Source organism: Silurus aristotelis, assembly GCF_946808225.1.
Source record: "Silurus aristotelis genome assembly, chromosome: 12".
In the NCBI taxonomy this organism is placed as follows: Eukaryota; Metazoa; Chordata; class Actinopteri; order Siluriformes; family Siluridae; genus Silurus; species Silurus aristotelis.
Window position 1 is genome coordinate 1,598,892 of NC_139585.1, and position 13,100 is coordinate 1,611,991.

Below are 13,100 nucleotides of genomic sequence, written 5' to 3' on the forward strand. Positions count from 1 at the left end.
GTGACCTTTGGGCCCTCAGACGGCACTGCATCACATACAGGAATGCTGCTGTAATGGAAATCACAACATGGGCTCAGGAATACTTCCAGAAATCATTGTTGGTGAACACAATCCACCGTGCCATTCACCGTCACCGGCTAAAACTCTATAGGTCAAAACAGAAGCCGTATCTAAACATGATCCAGAAGCTCAGGCGTTTTCTCTGGGCCAGGGCTCATTTAAAATGCACTGTGGCAAAGTGGAAAACTGTTCTGTGGTCAGACGAATCAAAAGCTGAAGTTCTTTAAGGAAAACTGGGACGCCATGTCCTCCAGACTAAAGAGAATAAGGACAACCCAAGTTGTTCTCAGCGCTCAGTTTAAAAGCCTGCTATGGGGTTGCATGAGTGCGTGTGGCATGGGCAGCTTACACATCTGGAACGACACCATCAATGCTGAAAGGTATATCCAAGTTCTAGAACAACATATGCTCCCATCCAGACGTCGTCTCTTTCAGGGAAGACCTTGCATTTTCCAACATGACAATGCCAGACCACATACTGCATTAATTACAACATCATGGCTGTGTAGAAGAAGGATCCGGGTACTGAAATGTCCAGCCTGCAGTCCAGATCTTTCACCCAGAGAAAACATTTGGTGCATCATAAAGAGGAAGATGCGATAAAGAAAACCTGAGACAGTTGAGCAACTAGAAGCCTGTATTAGACCTCAGTCTCCAGACATTTGCAGACTGTTATAAAAAGAAGAGAGGACGCCACACAGTGGTAAACACGGCCTTGTCCCAACTTTTTTGAGATGTGGTGATGCCATGAAATTTAAAATCAACCCATTTTTTTCCTTAAAATGATACATTTTCTCAGTTTAAACATTTGATATGTCGTCTATGTTGTATTCTGAATAAAATTTTGAAATTTGAAACTTCCACATCATTGCATTCTGTTTTTATTTATTTGTTCCGTGTCCCAACGTTTTTGAAATCAGTTTTGTAAATGAATCGTTCATGCATAACTCGTTATTAGTTTCCAAAGTGAGCTTAAATAAATGTCTACAATGCACATGCACTTGCAGCTGTAAAATTTAACAGCATATTGACTGAACACAACTGATTCCAATGATGCACTTCACTCACATAAATGCAACTCTGGTTTATTCTCACTACTGCTCTTACTAAGTATACAGTTTCAACAGTTCAGTGACATAAAAAATTTAAGATTAATTTGATTATTTAAAGCAAATTTCAGAAAGTAATATTTATTTTTGCACAGTAAATGTCAAGTCAAGTCAAGTTTATTTCTATTGCGCTTTTCACAACAGACATTGTCTCAAAGCAGCTTTACAGAAATCAACAGTGAAGGTGAATGGTGTGTGTTTGTCCCTGATGAGCACCGTGGTGACTGTGGCAAGGAAAAACTCCCTTAGATGTAATGAGGAAGAAACCTTGAGAGGAACCAGACTCAGAAGGGGAACCCATCCTCATTTGGGTGACATCAAGAGTTTGATCATAAATCTTTCAACAATACAGAACACTGGAGAGTGAGAACTAACATGAGTACTGGAGTATAAGAATGTGTCTCCAACCACTAATTATATTTTGGTTTTATGTTATTATCTACAGTACATCAGGTGCTATTAGTTACATAGAAATAACAGGAAATGTGGCAGGGGTTCAATTCAGTTAAACAGCTTTGATGAGTATATTAGTTTGTATAAATGCACCATTTACAGGAATTCAGAACCCTGGTGATGACTCAGTCCAAAAGTGACAGCTAAAGATAACTGTTATAAAAGCTTCTGATGCATTTCCTTAGAAACTAAAGCATCACAGGAGATAAGACAGGTGAGAAATAGTGTTAATAATCAGATAAATATGGAATGAATTTTGAGTGTTATATTGTAATAATAAAAGACTATCTTTACATCCATTATAATGCATTTAATGAATATGTCATTTATAAATGTTCTGAACTGCAGCTCTGCTCATTAACAAACTGCATAAATCTGATAAATGCTTAAAAAGATCCTGCTGAAATACTGCACTGTATCTTCACTGCATTATGAACAGTGACATTCATACAGCTCTTTTTATTTTGTTTGCTTATGTAGGTTATGAAGCAAATATGTGCCACTTTATTAAGAATTCCTTGCCTGTGTATACGTGACATAACCTCTTACCTGATTTCAGAAACTACAATTATTAACACTTTCTTTTTTCCATCTTTAGTATTCCAGTGTGAATTTACAGTGTTTTCTCACTGAAAATGCGAAAAGAAAAAAAAAACGTACGCTTACAATAATGAAGCCTGTGTTATTTCAGTGTAACTTCTACATTTTGTCATTTTATATAATATTCCTAATTGGATTGTATTGTTGTGGAAAGTTCTCTTGGAATCGGAGGTATTATTTTATCACTTTAAACTGCATCATCGCTGTCAGGGAGTCACAAACATGTATTTGTGTTTATCACTAAAGAGCTTCGAGTAGAGATGAGGTAGTGAACTGTTATCACCGTGAAGTTTATTCATTTTCTTGTAACATTAAATTCCTCTCATACCACAGCCAAAGCAACGAATGGCATCTGGGCAATTGACGCTAAAGGTCCAAGTGCTTCTGTAGAAACCACAACTAAGAAGACAGGATCAGCATCCATGCTTTGAGCTGAGCTTGGAAGTGTATCAGCTGCAGCTGGACCAGTTGAAGCCAAGCTGGGTCTGGGATTTGAGCGGTGCCAAATTCGGACCTGATAAAGCAGAAGTAAAGATCTTTGGGACTGGACTGACACTGGGCAGGACAATGTTCTTTTTATGAATAAGATTAATGAGCTAATTGCCCCTACAGCATGGATCTTTGCACTGCCTCGAAGTGGATGATGTGTGTGCATGTGTACAAATCATCTATGTTACTCTTGAAATAAACTCATTCAATAAATAAACTCATTTCTTTGCAAGTTCTTTATTTTGGTCAATGACTGGATTTGTGTGATTTTTGTTACAATAAAGAATTAAAAGTTTATTTTTTTTCTTGTTAGAAATACATCACGATGATTTGTGCTTCACCAGTAAGAAAAAAAACCCTGAGGTTTTCAGAAAGTAATCTCCCGGCTCACGTGACTGATGGCTTCAGTGATGCTGAAGGAAACAAACAAAAAATAAGTGTAATTAGAAATATAAAAAGAAATGACTGGTGGTGTTTCATTCCAGATTCAATTCTGAAAAAGTGAAATTCATTAAATACCTCTCAACCTCCAAACCACACTCGCACAGATTCACTAACACCTGCAGGTGAGAACGAGTGACAACAAACTGCACAGAGAGAGAGAGAGAGAGAGAGAGAGAGAGAGAGAGAGAGAGAGAGAGAGAGAGGGAGGGAGAGAGAGAGAGAGAGAAAGAGAGGGAGAGAGACAGAGAGAGAGAGAGAGAGAGAGAGAGAGAGGGAGAGAGAGAGAGAGAGAGAGAGAGAGAGAGAGAGAGAGAGGGAGGGAGGGAGAGAGAGAGAGAGAGAGAGAGAGAGAGAGAGAGAGAGAGAGGGAGGGAGAGAGAGAAAGAGAGGGAGAGAGAGAGAGAGAGAGAGAGAGATGAGTCAAGGACCCATTAGGTGATAGAGACATGGAGCAGGACCCCTGATACAAAATGTGTTAAACACAGCTACTGATATTAATAGAAAGCAATAATATTACATTAGTTACATAAAGATAATTAAAACTGTAACTCTATTAAAACTTACTTTTTACTATCTGTTATACCTTTACATGAACATCAGCTTTAATTTTAAAAGAACTTTAATGCAATAATTATAATCTTTATAAAATTTAATATTTTATCTTTGATGTTTGTGCCGGGTGTTGAGGACCCCTGGTTGAAGATCCATGGTTTAACCTTACAATTGATATATTAATGCTGTTAACATTAATGATGATGTTAATGCTCACTCCGCCTCTGGCCTTACTGTCATTATTCCATATATCTATGGTCTTGCCACCATCGTAGATCCCCCAAATCCCCCTCGGCCTTGCCGGTGTCATCACTTCACCCCCATCGCTGGTCAATCCCGGTTCCTGGACTTGCTCCATTTTAAAACAGAACTTTTCTACACTTTAAGTCTGGCAAGTACAACAAAAACACACCTACACTATATGGACACTAGTTTTAGGATACATGATTTGGGAGACCCAAACCTGTTCCAGCATGACAATGCCCCTGTTCACCAAGACAGCTTCATAAAGATCTGGTGTTGGATGAGTGGAAGATCCTGAGGGACCCACTATAGAGCCCTGATCTTAACTCTATTGAACACCTTTGGGATAAATTGAAAAGCTGACTGCACCCTAGGCCTCATCTCACCCACATCAGTACCTGACACAAACAAAATCTAGTGGAACATCTTCCCAGAAGAGTGGAGATTATTATAATAGCAAACGGGGACTAAATGTGGAATGCGTTGTTTAAGAAGCACATAGCAATCTGTTGATCATTTGTCCACAAACACATAATACATATAATGTATATGCTGCATGTATATACTTACCGGCTCCTTCTCCCAGTTGAAGAGATTTTTCTTGAAATGCTCAGCCACCACTTTGAGTTCGTACGTTCGAGTCACCTCATGTTTTCTGGTAAGAGCTTGTAAAGCGTTTGTACGCTCAGCAATCTTCTGCAGTGCCTCATCCATCATCTTCCTCTTCTACAAATGAGATTGCATTATACAATTTTAATCCAAACAGACAAAAGCGACTGCTACATATTAATATGTAAATTATCACAAAATAAAAAATCTCAACACCCAAATATGCATGTGTGAGTGGTTTTATTTTATATAATGGGTGGGATTAAGCCCCCACTTTTGGGACTCACAGATGAAAACCTGCCTAATTAAAATGTTCCTGACAACAGTGTGCTACATAAACAATTGAGGTATTTTAGGAAAGAAGACACTTTGTGCTTCACTATGCAGAGTTTATTTTGATCAAAAAGATAATAAGTTATAGGCACTAAAATTCCAATAATAAAAATGTTCTGCATTTACATTTTATTAAAATTTTTATTTATTTTATTTCATATATATGTACGTACATGAAATCAGTCTTGGAGCAAAACAGTGTGTCTTTTAAGAATGTCTTATGTAGGATTGAGCGTAACTTTCAACTTAATTCAGTTTTAACAATGGACATTGTCTTAAAGCAGCTTTACAAAGATTATAAGTTTGTTCCTTGTAATTGTAAATTTTTCCCTAATAAGCAAGTCAGTGGGGACTGTGGTAAAAAAAATCTCCCTGAGATTGCATGAGGAGGAAACTTCAAGATGATCTTGCTTTGTAAAAATCAAGAGTTATAGTCTGATTTATATTAAGTTTGTAATCTGGCGTACCGGTGTAGATTTATTCATTGTTAAAAACTCAAAGCACTTTTGTACGTCGCTCTGGACACAGACGTCTGCTAAATGCAGCCAAGGTAAATGTAAGAAGAAACCTCATTCTCCTCTGGGTGGCACTCTACTGTTCTGCTGCAACCTTTTCTGGGATTTAAACTAAAAGGGAGGTTTGATATTGGCCTTTAGATGAACAGCCAACAGAAGTGAAGTTCAGGTTTTTGTAATTAACCATTAGTTTAAAATGGATATGTTTATAAAGCCATAAACAACTTTTCATCACTTCACCACATCACCTGTTCATCATGTAGTATTTTAGCGTAACAGCTCCACACTGTTTTTTATTTATATATTACAGGGTTATTTTGATGTATCCATATTTAAGTCAGGGTGTGGATACGGTGAGAGTGAATCTGTTCAGAATTCAGAACGGTAAATAATGCAGTACAGTAAGAAGAGGATTACTCACATTTTTAAGATCCTCGTATTGCTTTTGCAGGGCCTGACGTTTTTCCGGGTCCTGTTCTTTTTTCACCTTGTTTTCTTGGAGTATCAGAGGAACTTCTGTAATGTCTACAACATCCGATACTTCAAAATGCACGAGCTGGGACGTGCAGGTCTCGCTAACCGAGCCGGGGGAGCCTCCAAAAAATTCACTCAACATTAACTTCAGTATGCTCTAAAAAACACACCCAGTGAGGAAGAAGAAATAGGACACTCGTTTTATTTGCAACATTGCCAATAACATTTATTTTTCATAAAAAAAATTAAACGTTGGTGATTATAATGTGGAATAAAAGCTTTTTGTAATTTGTGGAATTGTTTCAATGTTGTGGATTTTCTTTAAATCATGTAATGCTTCACTTTTTGAATTAAAATATCATAATGATATAAAGAATACTACTTTTATTTATTTTATTTACACACACCTTGTCCCCATAGTTACACGGTGTCTCAGCCACGCCGACCTTCTTCGCATCCTTACTCACTTTTTTCTCCAGGTAGGAAAACTGCTCTCCAAATGAAGTCATGGTGAGTTTTACCTTTAAAGCAAAATGAAGAAGTAAACGAGTGGTGTTTAATTCAAATACTTTACAAAATATGTACAAATTCTACGTACATCTTATTGGTGTAAAAAGTGTGATTAAAGTATGAATTCCTCAAAATAATGCTCTAAACTCTTACTGTGTCCATGTGCTGTAGCCAGTTAATGCTGAACAGATCAGACAGGAAGGTATTTCTTTCCTTGTCGAAGAAACAAGCATAGGTATATTCATCAGGCCTGCACGAAGAAACTGCATACACTGAAAGAAAAAAAGATAAAGCCCTTTAAGACACGTGAGAAGAACAACCCTGAACATCAGAAGCAGGACTTTACAGAAAATCTATTCCGATTCATATTGCACTAACCGTTGCTGTCAGACAGATGATTCAGCATTGATCCAGAATGACACGATTCCAAATAAATGACCATCTGCAAACACACACACACACACACACACACACACACACACACACACACACACACAAAAATATAAATGCACAACAATAAACACATTTTCTTTACATAACTGCAGACTACAAAATGACCACTGAGGACTACAACACCCAGTCATCACCATCGCTATCACCTTTAACCTCGTTCTGATTACACACACACACACACACACACACACACACACACACACACACACACACACACACACACACACACACAGTAAATATAATGACTCATTTCATCAGTACACTCAGATCCTTTTTCTGTTGTTCTGTAATTTTAGTATCACTTATCTCTGGGTGTGTGCTTGTTTCTGTTTCCTGGGGGTTTTTTTGCCCACACTAGTTCCTGTTATTTGTTGAACCCCGGACCGTTACCTGTTGTTAGACTATACTGTTGTCGAACCCTTTGGATTTCTTTTCCTGCATTTATATAAAACTCCTGTTACTGGGATTTGATGTTCCTGCAGCAGTAAATATCTCACACTGACATCATCACAAATAAAGCTTTTAATTAATGTTGAGTTCAAAACCAATCTATAAGGCAGGTCTGAGCCAAGACCAAGATAATGGATTCTGAGACAAGACAGAGACACATGAGTCAAAGTGAAGAATGAGACAATGGAGGCTGAGTCAAAGGTTGAGACAATGGAGTCTAAATCAAAACCAAGACAATTCGGTCTGGGCAAACAAGAATCTGAGTCAAGATCAAGACAATGGAATCACATGAAGGCTGAGACAAGACTAAGATATTGGAATCAGAGTGAAGGATGAGACAGTGAATGCAGGGGACCAGATAACGGAGTCTGAAATCAAGACCAAGAATACAAAGTTTAAGTCAAGATTTGAGACAGCATTGTCCGAGAAAATCCAAGACAAGGCAGTAACAAGACTGAGACCAGATGCACAGATGTTACAACTGGTTAGCTTTAGCATCACCCTAACCTAAACAGGATTTTCTATTGAATGACATAAAATACGCTTTAAAATTTGGTATAATTTCATATAGAAATTAGTATAAAGAACAAACAGAGAACATCAAGGATAAGCATCAAAGCTTGACATTATAACATTAGATGCTATAACTGTAACAATGGTCATTAATAATCATCTTGAAGCTCAGCTAAACAGGGTGGAGCTACTGTAGGACATGTAGGACTTTTTGTGTCAGAAGAAGGACTTAATGTTCACTGGAACAGGTAGATGGTGGAACTGCTAAAAGACTGGTGTGATGTGAGGAGATGTTTTAAATGAGATTCAAATTACATTGCAAATGATCCCAATACATGGAGCAAAATGATATATGACAGATTCCAGTCAAACTCTTGAAGAAAGTTGAACAGATGTGCTGTGGGATTTAAATAGGAACAGTTGAGATCTTTGATTGTGGATTGTGGGGTAAATGGTTTGTCGTGATGGTGGTGTAGTGGTGGTGGTTGTGGTGAAATAAATCCGATTGTCATTAGTGTAACAGTGACGGTGATGATGGCATGAAATAATGAAGAAGGGAGGATGTGAGTATGAGCTAAATGACTGCTGACATTTTTATATTTAATGTAAATATAAACTGATGAGAAGATTGACAACATTCTTTAATACCTAAAAAAATTAATGGTACATTGCTGGTAAATAAATCACTCAGATGCAGGGCTGTTATTAAAAATTTATCAACTTTGTTTGACCAATCAGAATCTAGCAAGAGTTGTGGTGTAATCTGTGGTCTTTAAAAAAAATATGGAATAAATGATAAAAATTTCTCCTCCTGGCCACCAGAGGGCATCTTAACTTCTGAACTGTTGCTGCAATTACTCTACTCCACTCAATTCCTGATTGCTCGCTATAAAATCATATGAATTCTCCAGTCAATAGTAGCCATGGGAAGATCGGATCATTTTAGTGACTCGGTTCTTTAAATCTCGTTCATCAAAATGAACAAATCCTTTTTGAGTCATTTGGTTCCTTTGGATCAGAAATAAAGCAAAATGTTACATTTTCAATAATCAGATCCACAACATGTCTACATTCACCAACTTTAACTATAATTCCAATCATTCAAAAAATGACAATGTAGCTGAAGATAAATGATGATAAACAGAATGAGTAGCTTCATCTCTCATATCTTCTGGTGAGTATCGTTAGTTCATTGTTCACATGATTCTCATAATTATTTTAACATAATATCAAGATTTGGACCAAAAAATGCACTGCATAGCGAACAACTCGGCCCGGAAGAGTCGAGAGATGAACTACTCGATTCTGTTTCCTGTACATAACCTACAGAGATTTTGTTATGCTTTGCTTGTGTGCGTCCAATGAAAGTCCTCATTCTTCTGAGTCACATTAAAGACTCGTTCATAAACGACTCATCACGAGTTATTAGTTTGAGGTCTGAGCTGCGTTTGTGTTTGACCTTCACTGTGTTCTGATATTGATTACATTTCTGATATCTGACATTTTGATGTGAATTCTGACTTCAGTCCGATTTCAGAGATATTTTTATCGCTTTTGATCAGATCTCTGATTTAATACATTTCTAACAGAATTCTGATCTGTGATATTAAGACAACATCTTGAAGTTGTTATAGACCCAGACAGTCTGGATCTTAATGTTCCTCCTCAGAAACCTTTTCACATCTCAATACTTTACTCCTCATCCTTGAGCCCTGGGATACTTAAATATAAATCAGGAGATAAAATACGCACCTTTGAGAATTTGCGGTTCTTGGACATGGTCTTCACCGTGTTAATTAGATCATGTGCATAAAGCTGTAACAGGAAGAGAAGATCAGCATGTATTATTAGAAGGATCTGGTTCTCTAATTGATAGTGTTTTTTATCACTAATCAATTTTAAAGAAATAAAAACAGTTTACTATTGTGATGTTCCACCTCCACAACACCACATGCAAAAATGCAGAGCTGCGTACAGAAATATGGAAGAGAAGCAGGAGAAAATTTACTAACTGTGGAGTTGGGGAAGTGAAAGATCCCTTTATTTCCATGGTCTGATAGGTAGATGAAGATCGAGTCGTTTTCACCACTGAAAGAGAAAGTAGACTTTGTAGACTTTTCAACAAAACATAAACAACGCTAGCCGTGAATATTCGGCATTAGACAATAGAGACGAATTTAAGTTCTGTTTTCATAGTATTTTTGTCGGGAAACAACACACACACACACACACACACACACACACACACACACACACACACATTTCTGCTGTATGGATACTAACCACTAAATAATCCTCCTTTTCCAATTACAATTTGGACAGAAAATCTAATGAATAGATTAGATAAGATTAGTTTGGATTACCTTTATTGTAAGGATCTCATCCGCTGCCCCCCCCCCACCACACACACACACACACACACACACACACACACACACACACATGCACAACACCAAGAGCTGTATAAACATTTTTATTATTTTTGATATATGTGAAGCAGTAAAGTGAGTGTGTATTCGCTCACTCTGTAAACTCTGTTAATAAAGCAGTTCCTATTTTTCACCACTAGGTGCAATAAAAACATTTCCTGGTTACGTATGTAAAAATGGTTCCCCGAGGGCACGAGACGCTGCTGTGTTGTCCATGCTCTGAATCACATGTATAATCAGTCCAATGGAAAGCACGCCATCACCAGTGGGGTGACATCATGACTAGGAAGAATAAAAGCACATGGAGTAAAACCAGTGCTAGCTTCTGAAAAGCAAAGGAAGCGCAGCAGGGATGCAGGCAGTGTGGCATAGAGACACAGCAGCTTGTTCCCTCAGGAAACCATGATTACATACGTAATCTGGAGACGTTCCCCTTCAGGAAATAGAGCTGCGTCAGAAATGCTTTGGGAACTAGAGTCAGTGTGGATGGTCACAGCTAGTGTCAGCGGGAGGAAGGACAGAGGGGCCAGGAGTGGCACTAAGGTCAAGACAAATGAACCTAAAAAAGAGGAAGAAATAGCATCCACAATCCATCTGCTTAGCATCTGCTTATTCACAAGGAGACCTCTCCTTAGAGGGCTATAGCAGACGAGCAGCTGCTCTACTTATTCTACAGGTCAGTTATGTAGATGTATGTTGGTTAAGCTTCTCCTGGTCTGAGGCCTAAAAAAGAGGAGGAGAAAATGCCTGGAGCATCACAGGTTATAGGACGACTAAGAGTACCTTAGGAACATAATCTAGGATAGAGGAAGGCACTGGCCAAGCCTGGAGTGAATTCCAGAAAAGAAGAAGCCACAGATAAGGCCTGAAGGCCCCCTACTCTCTTGAGAGAGGAGGTGGCCAAGAGATTCTCAGTCTTAACTGTGAGGAACCTCAAAGGCACCTCGGTCAGAGGCTCAAAGGGAAGCTTTGACAGGGCCTCCAAGACAATGGCCAAGTCCCATGCAGGCACTCTAAGTTGTATCGGAGAAAGCGTGTCTCCAATGGGTTCTCACCCAGCGACTGCCCTGTGAGGGGGGCATGACAGGCCACAATGGCAGACACGTAAACCTTCAGGGTGGATAGAGCCAACCCTTTGGCAAAATGTATTCCAACACTGAACTGACTGGGCAATTAACTAGATCTAAGTGGTGTTGTTTACACCATGGCCTCCCCCAGAATCCTTCAGCGGAGCGGCCACTTATGACCGTTTTCCACCCCGTTAGGGACATAAGTGTTATGCGACACCCAGAAACTTCCAGCATGGGGCCCTGAGACAGGAACCCAGGCTCTCTACAACCATCTAAGGCAAGTAGGGCTCTCCGTGTAAACTTGTATACCTTGAATGAAGTAAACTGCCCCTCCAAGAGAATCCTCAGGTCTTGAGCCACCACTGAAGGGGTCTCATGTGCAGGAGACCAAGTGGAACCACATTGGATGCTGCTGCCATCAGACCCAACAGTTTTTGAAACTGCTTTACAATGAGTGACTGGCCTTCCGTCTTGGCGACCGTGAGGATGGACTCAACACAAGTAGGGGACAAAAGTGCCCACATAGGTGTAATATGGGATTCGATTCTTAAGTAAGTGGTTCTCTGTGATGGAGAAAGCACACTCTTTTTGGCGTTGAGTCTTAACCCAAATTTCTTCATGTGGGCAAGAATGACATCTCGATCATCGATCGTCTGAGGGGCCAGTGCCGCATCCAAGCGTGAAGATGCGGGGGGAGAGGGAAAGACCAAACTGAAGGACCTGATATTGGTAATTGATGGACATTCGGTGCAACCCAGATGAGGATGGATTCCCTCTTGAGTCTAGTTCCTCTCAAGGTTTCTTCCTTATGCCGTCTCTGGGAGTTTTTCCTTGCCACATTCGCCAACGGCTTGCTTATCAGGGACAAACTTACTCATAAAGAACATATTCACTTTTAATCACCACAATATCTGTGCAAAGCTGCTTTGAGACAATGTTCATTGTTAAAAGCGCTATACAAATAAAAATGAATTGAATTGAATTGGTAAGCTTTGGCCCTGAAAGCAAACCTCAGAAACTTCCTGTGAGCCGGAAGAATGGCTACATGAAAGTATGCATTCTTCAGATCTATGATCACAAACCAGTCCTCGGGCCTGATTTAGGACACAACCTGTTTCAAGGACAACATCTTAAGCCTGAAACAAGTGTTTCAGCTGACGTAGATCCAGTATAGAACACAACCAGTCATGCTTCCAAACCTTGTGGTCGGGCGCTGGACCTGGCAGGTGAGGAAGGAGAAAGGGAAGAGCACATCTCCAGACCCTCTGCCAGGTTCACTTGCAAACCCCAGGTCCTTTCCATTGGACTGATTATATACGTGATTCAGAGCATGAACAACACGTAAGCATTCCCAAAGCGTTTCTGATGCAGCTCCAGTTCCTAAAGGGGAACTTCATCTATCCATTAATCCATCTTCTATTCCACTTATCTTACAGATTGCCTAGAGCCTGTCATATACTCAGAGGACACAATGGATAGGGTTTTATTCCATCTGAGGACACAATCATTTACACACGCACACAGAGGCAAGATTCATACCAATGACCTCAGAGATGCATCCACATCTACAGAGAAGCTCAAATGCAGCATCAGAATATATGTATATTTTCACAGCAACTATTTTAAGAATCGCTCACTGAAATGATGTGAATAAAGTCTTTATGAAGATCAGACCTAAGATTGGAAAAAAACGTGATCGGACTGAACAAGATGTTGTAGCAAGTGTTGTTATAGCCAGACGTAGAGCGCATTAATATAAACCTGTACTCTCTGAGCTGCTGGTGTGGAGAATTC

The 13,100-nt window shown here is 39.3% G+C and overlaps 1 protein-coding gene and 1 long non-coding RNA gene across 2 annotated transcripts in view; one reads left to right on the plus strand and one right to left on the minus strand.

The window, feature by feature from the left end:
• The first annotated feature begins 1,772 nt into the window (after nt 1–1,772).
• Nucleotides 1,773–2,786, plus strand: LOC310735125. Its single transcript, XR_014536224.1, has 3 exons — nt 1,773–1,836; nt 2,221–2,278; nt 2,556–2,786. It is a non-coding gene; the product is annotated as an uncharacterized lncRNA (long non-coding RNA).
• Nucleotides 2,787–2,931: 145 nt separating this feature from the next.
• Nucleotides 2,932–13,100, minus strand: part of LOC310734412 (legumain-like) — a 16,976-nt gene continuing 6,807 nt past the window's right edge. Inside the window, exons 7-15 of the mRNA XM_083556353.1 lie at nt 9,820–9,895; nt 9,560–9,622; nt 6,770–6,833; nt 6,545–6,663; nt 6,289–6,402; nt 5,829–6,038; nt 4,521–4,676; nt 3,231–3,298; nt 2,932–3,124 (exon numbers count right to left, since the gene is read on the minus strand). Coding sequence (XP_083412479.1) covers nt 3,079–3,124; nt 3,231–3,298; nt 4,521–4,676; nt 5,829–6,038; nt 6,289–6,402; nt 6,545–6,663; nt 6,770–6,833; nt 9,560–9,622; nt 9,820–9,895 — 916 coding nt within the window. The 3' untranslated portion in view covers nt 2,932–3,078. The remainder of the gene's footprint in view (nt 3,125–3,230; nt 3,299–4,520; nt 4,677–5,828; nt 6,039–6,288; nt 6,403–6,544; nt 6,664–6,769; nt 6,834–9,559; nt 9,623–9,819; nt 9,896–13,100) is intronic.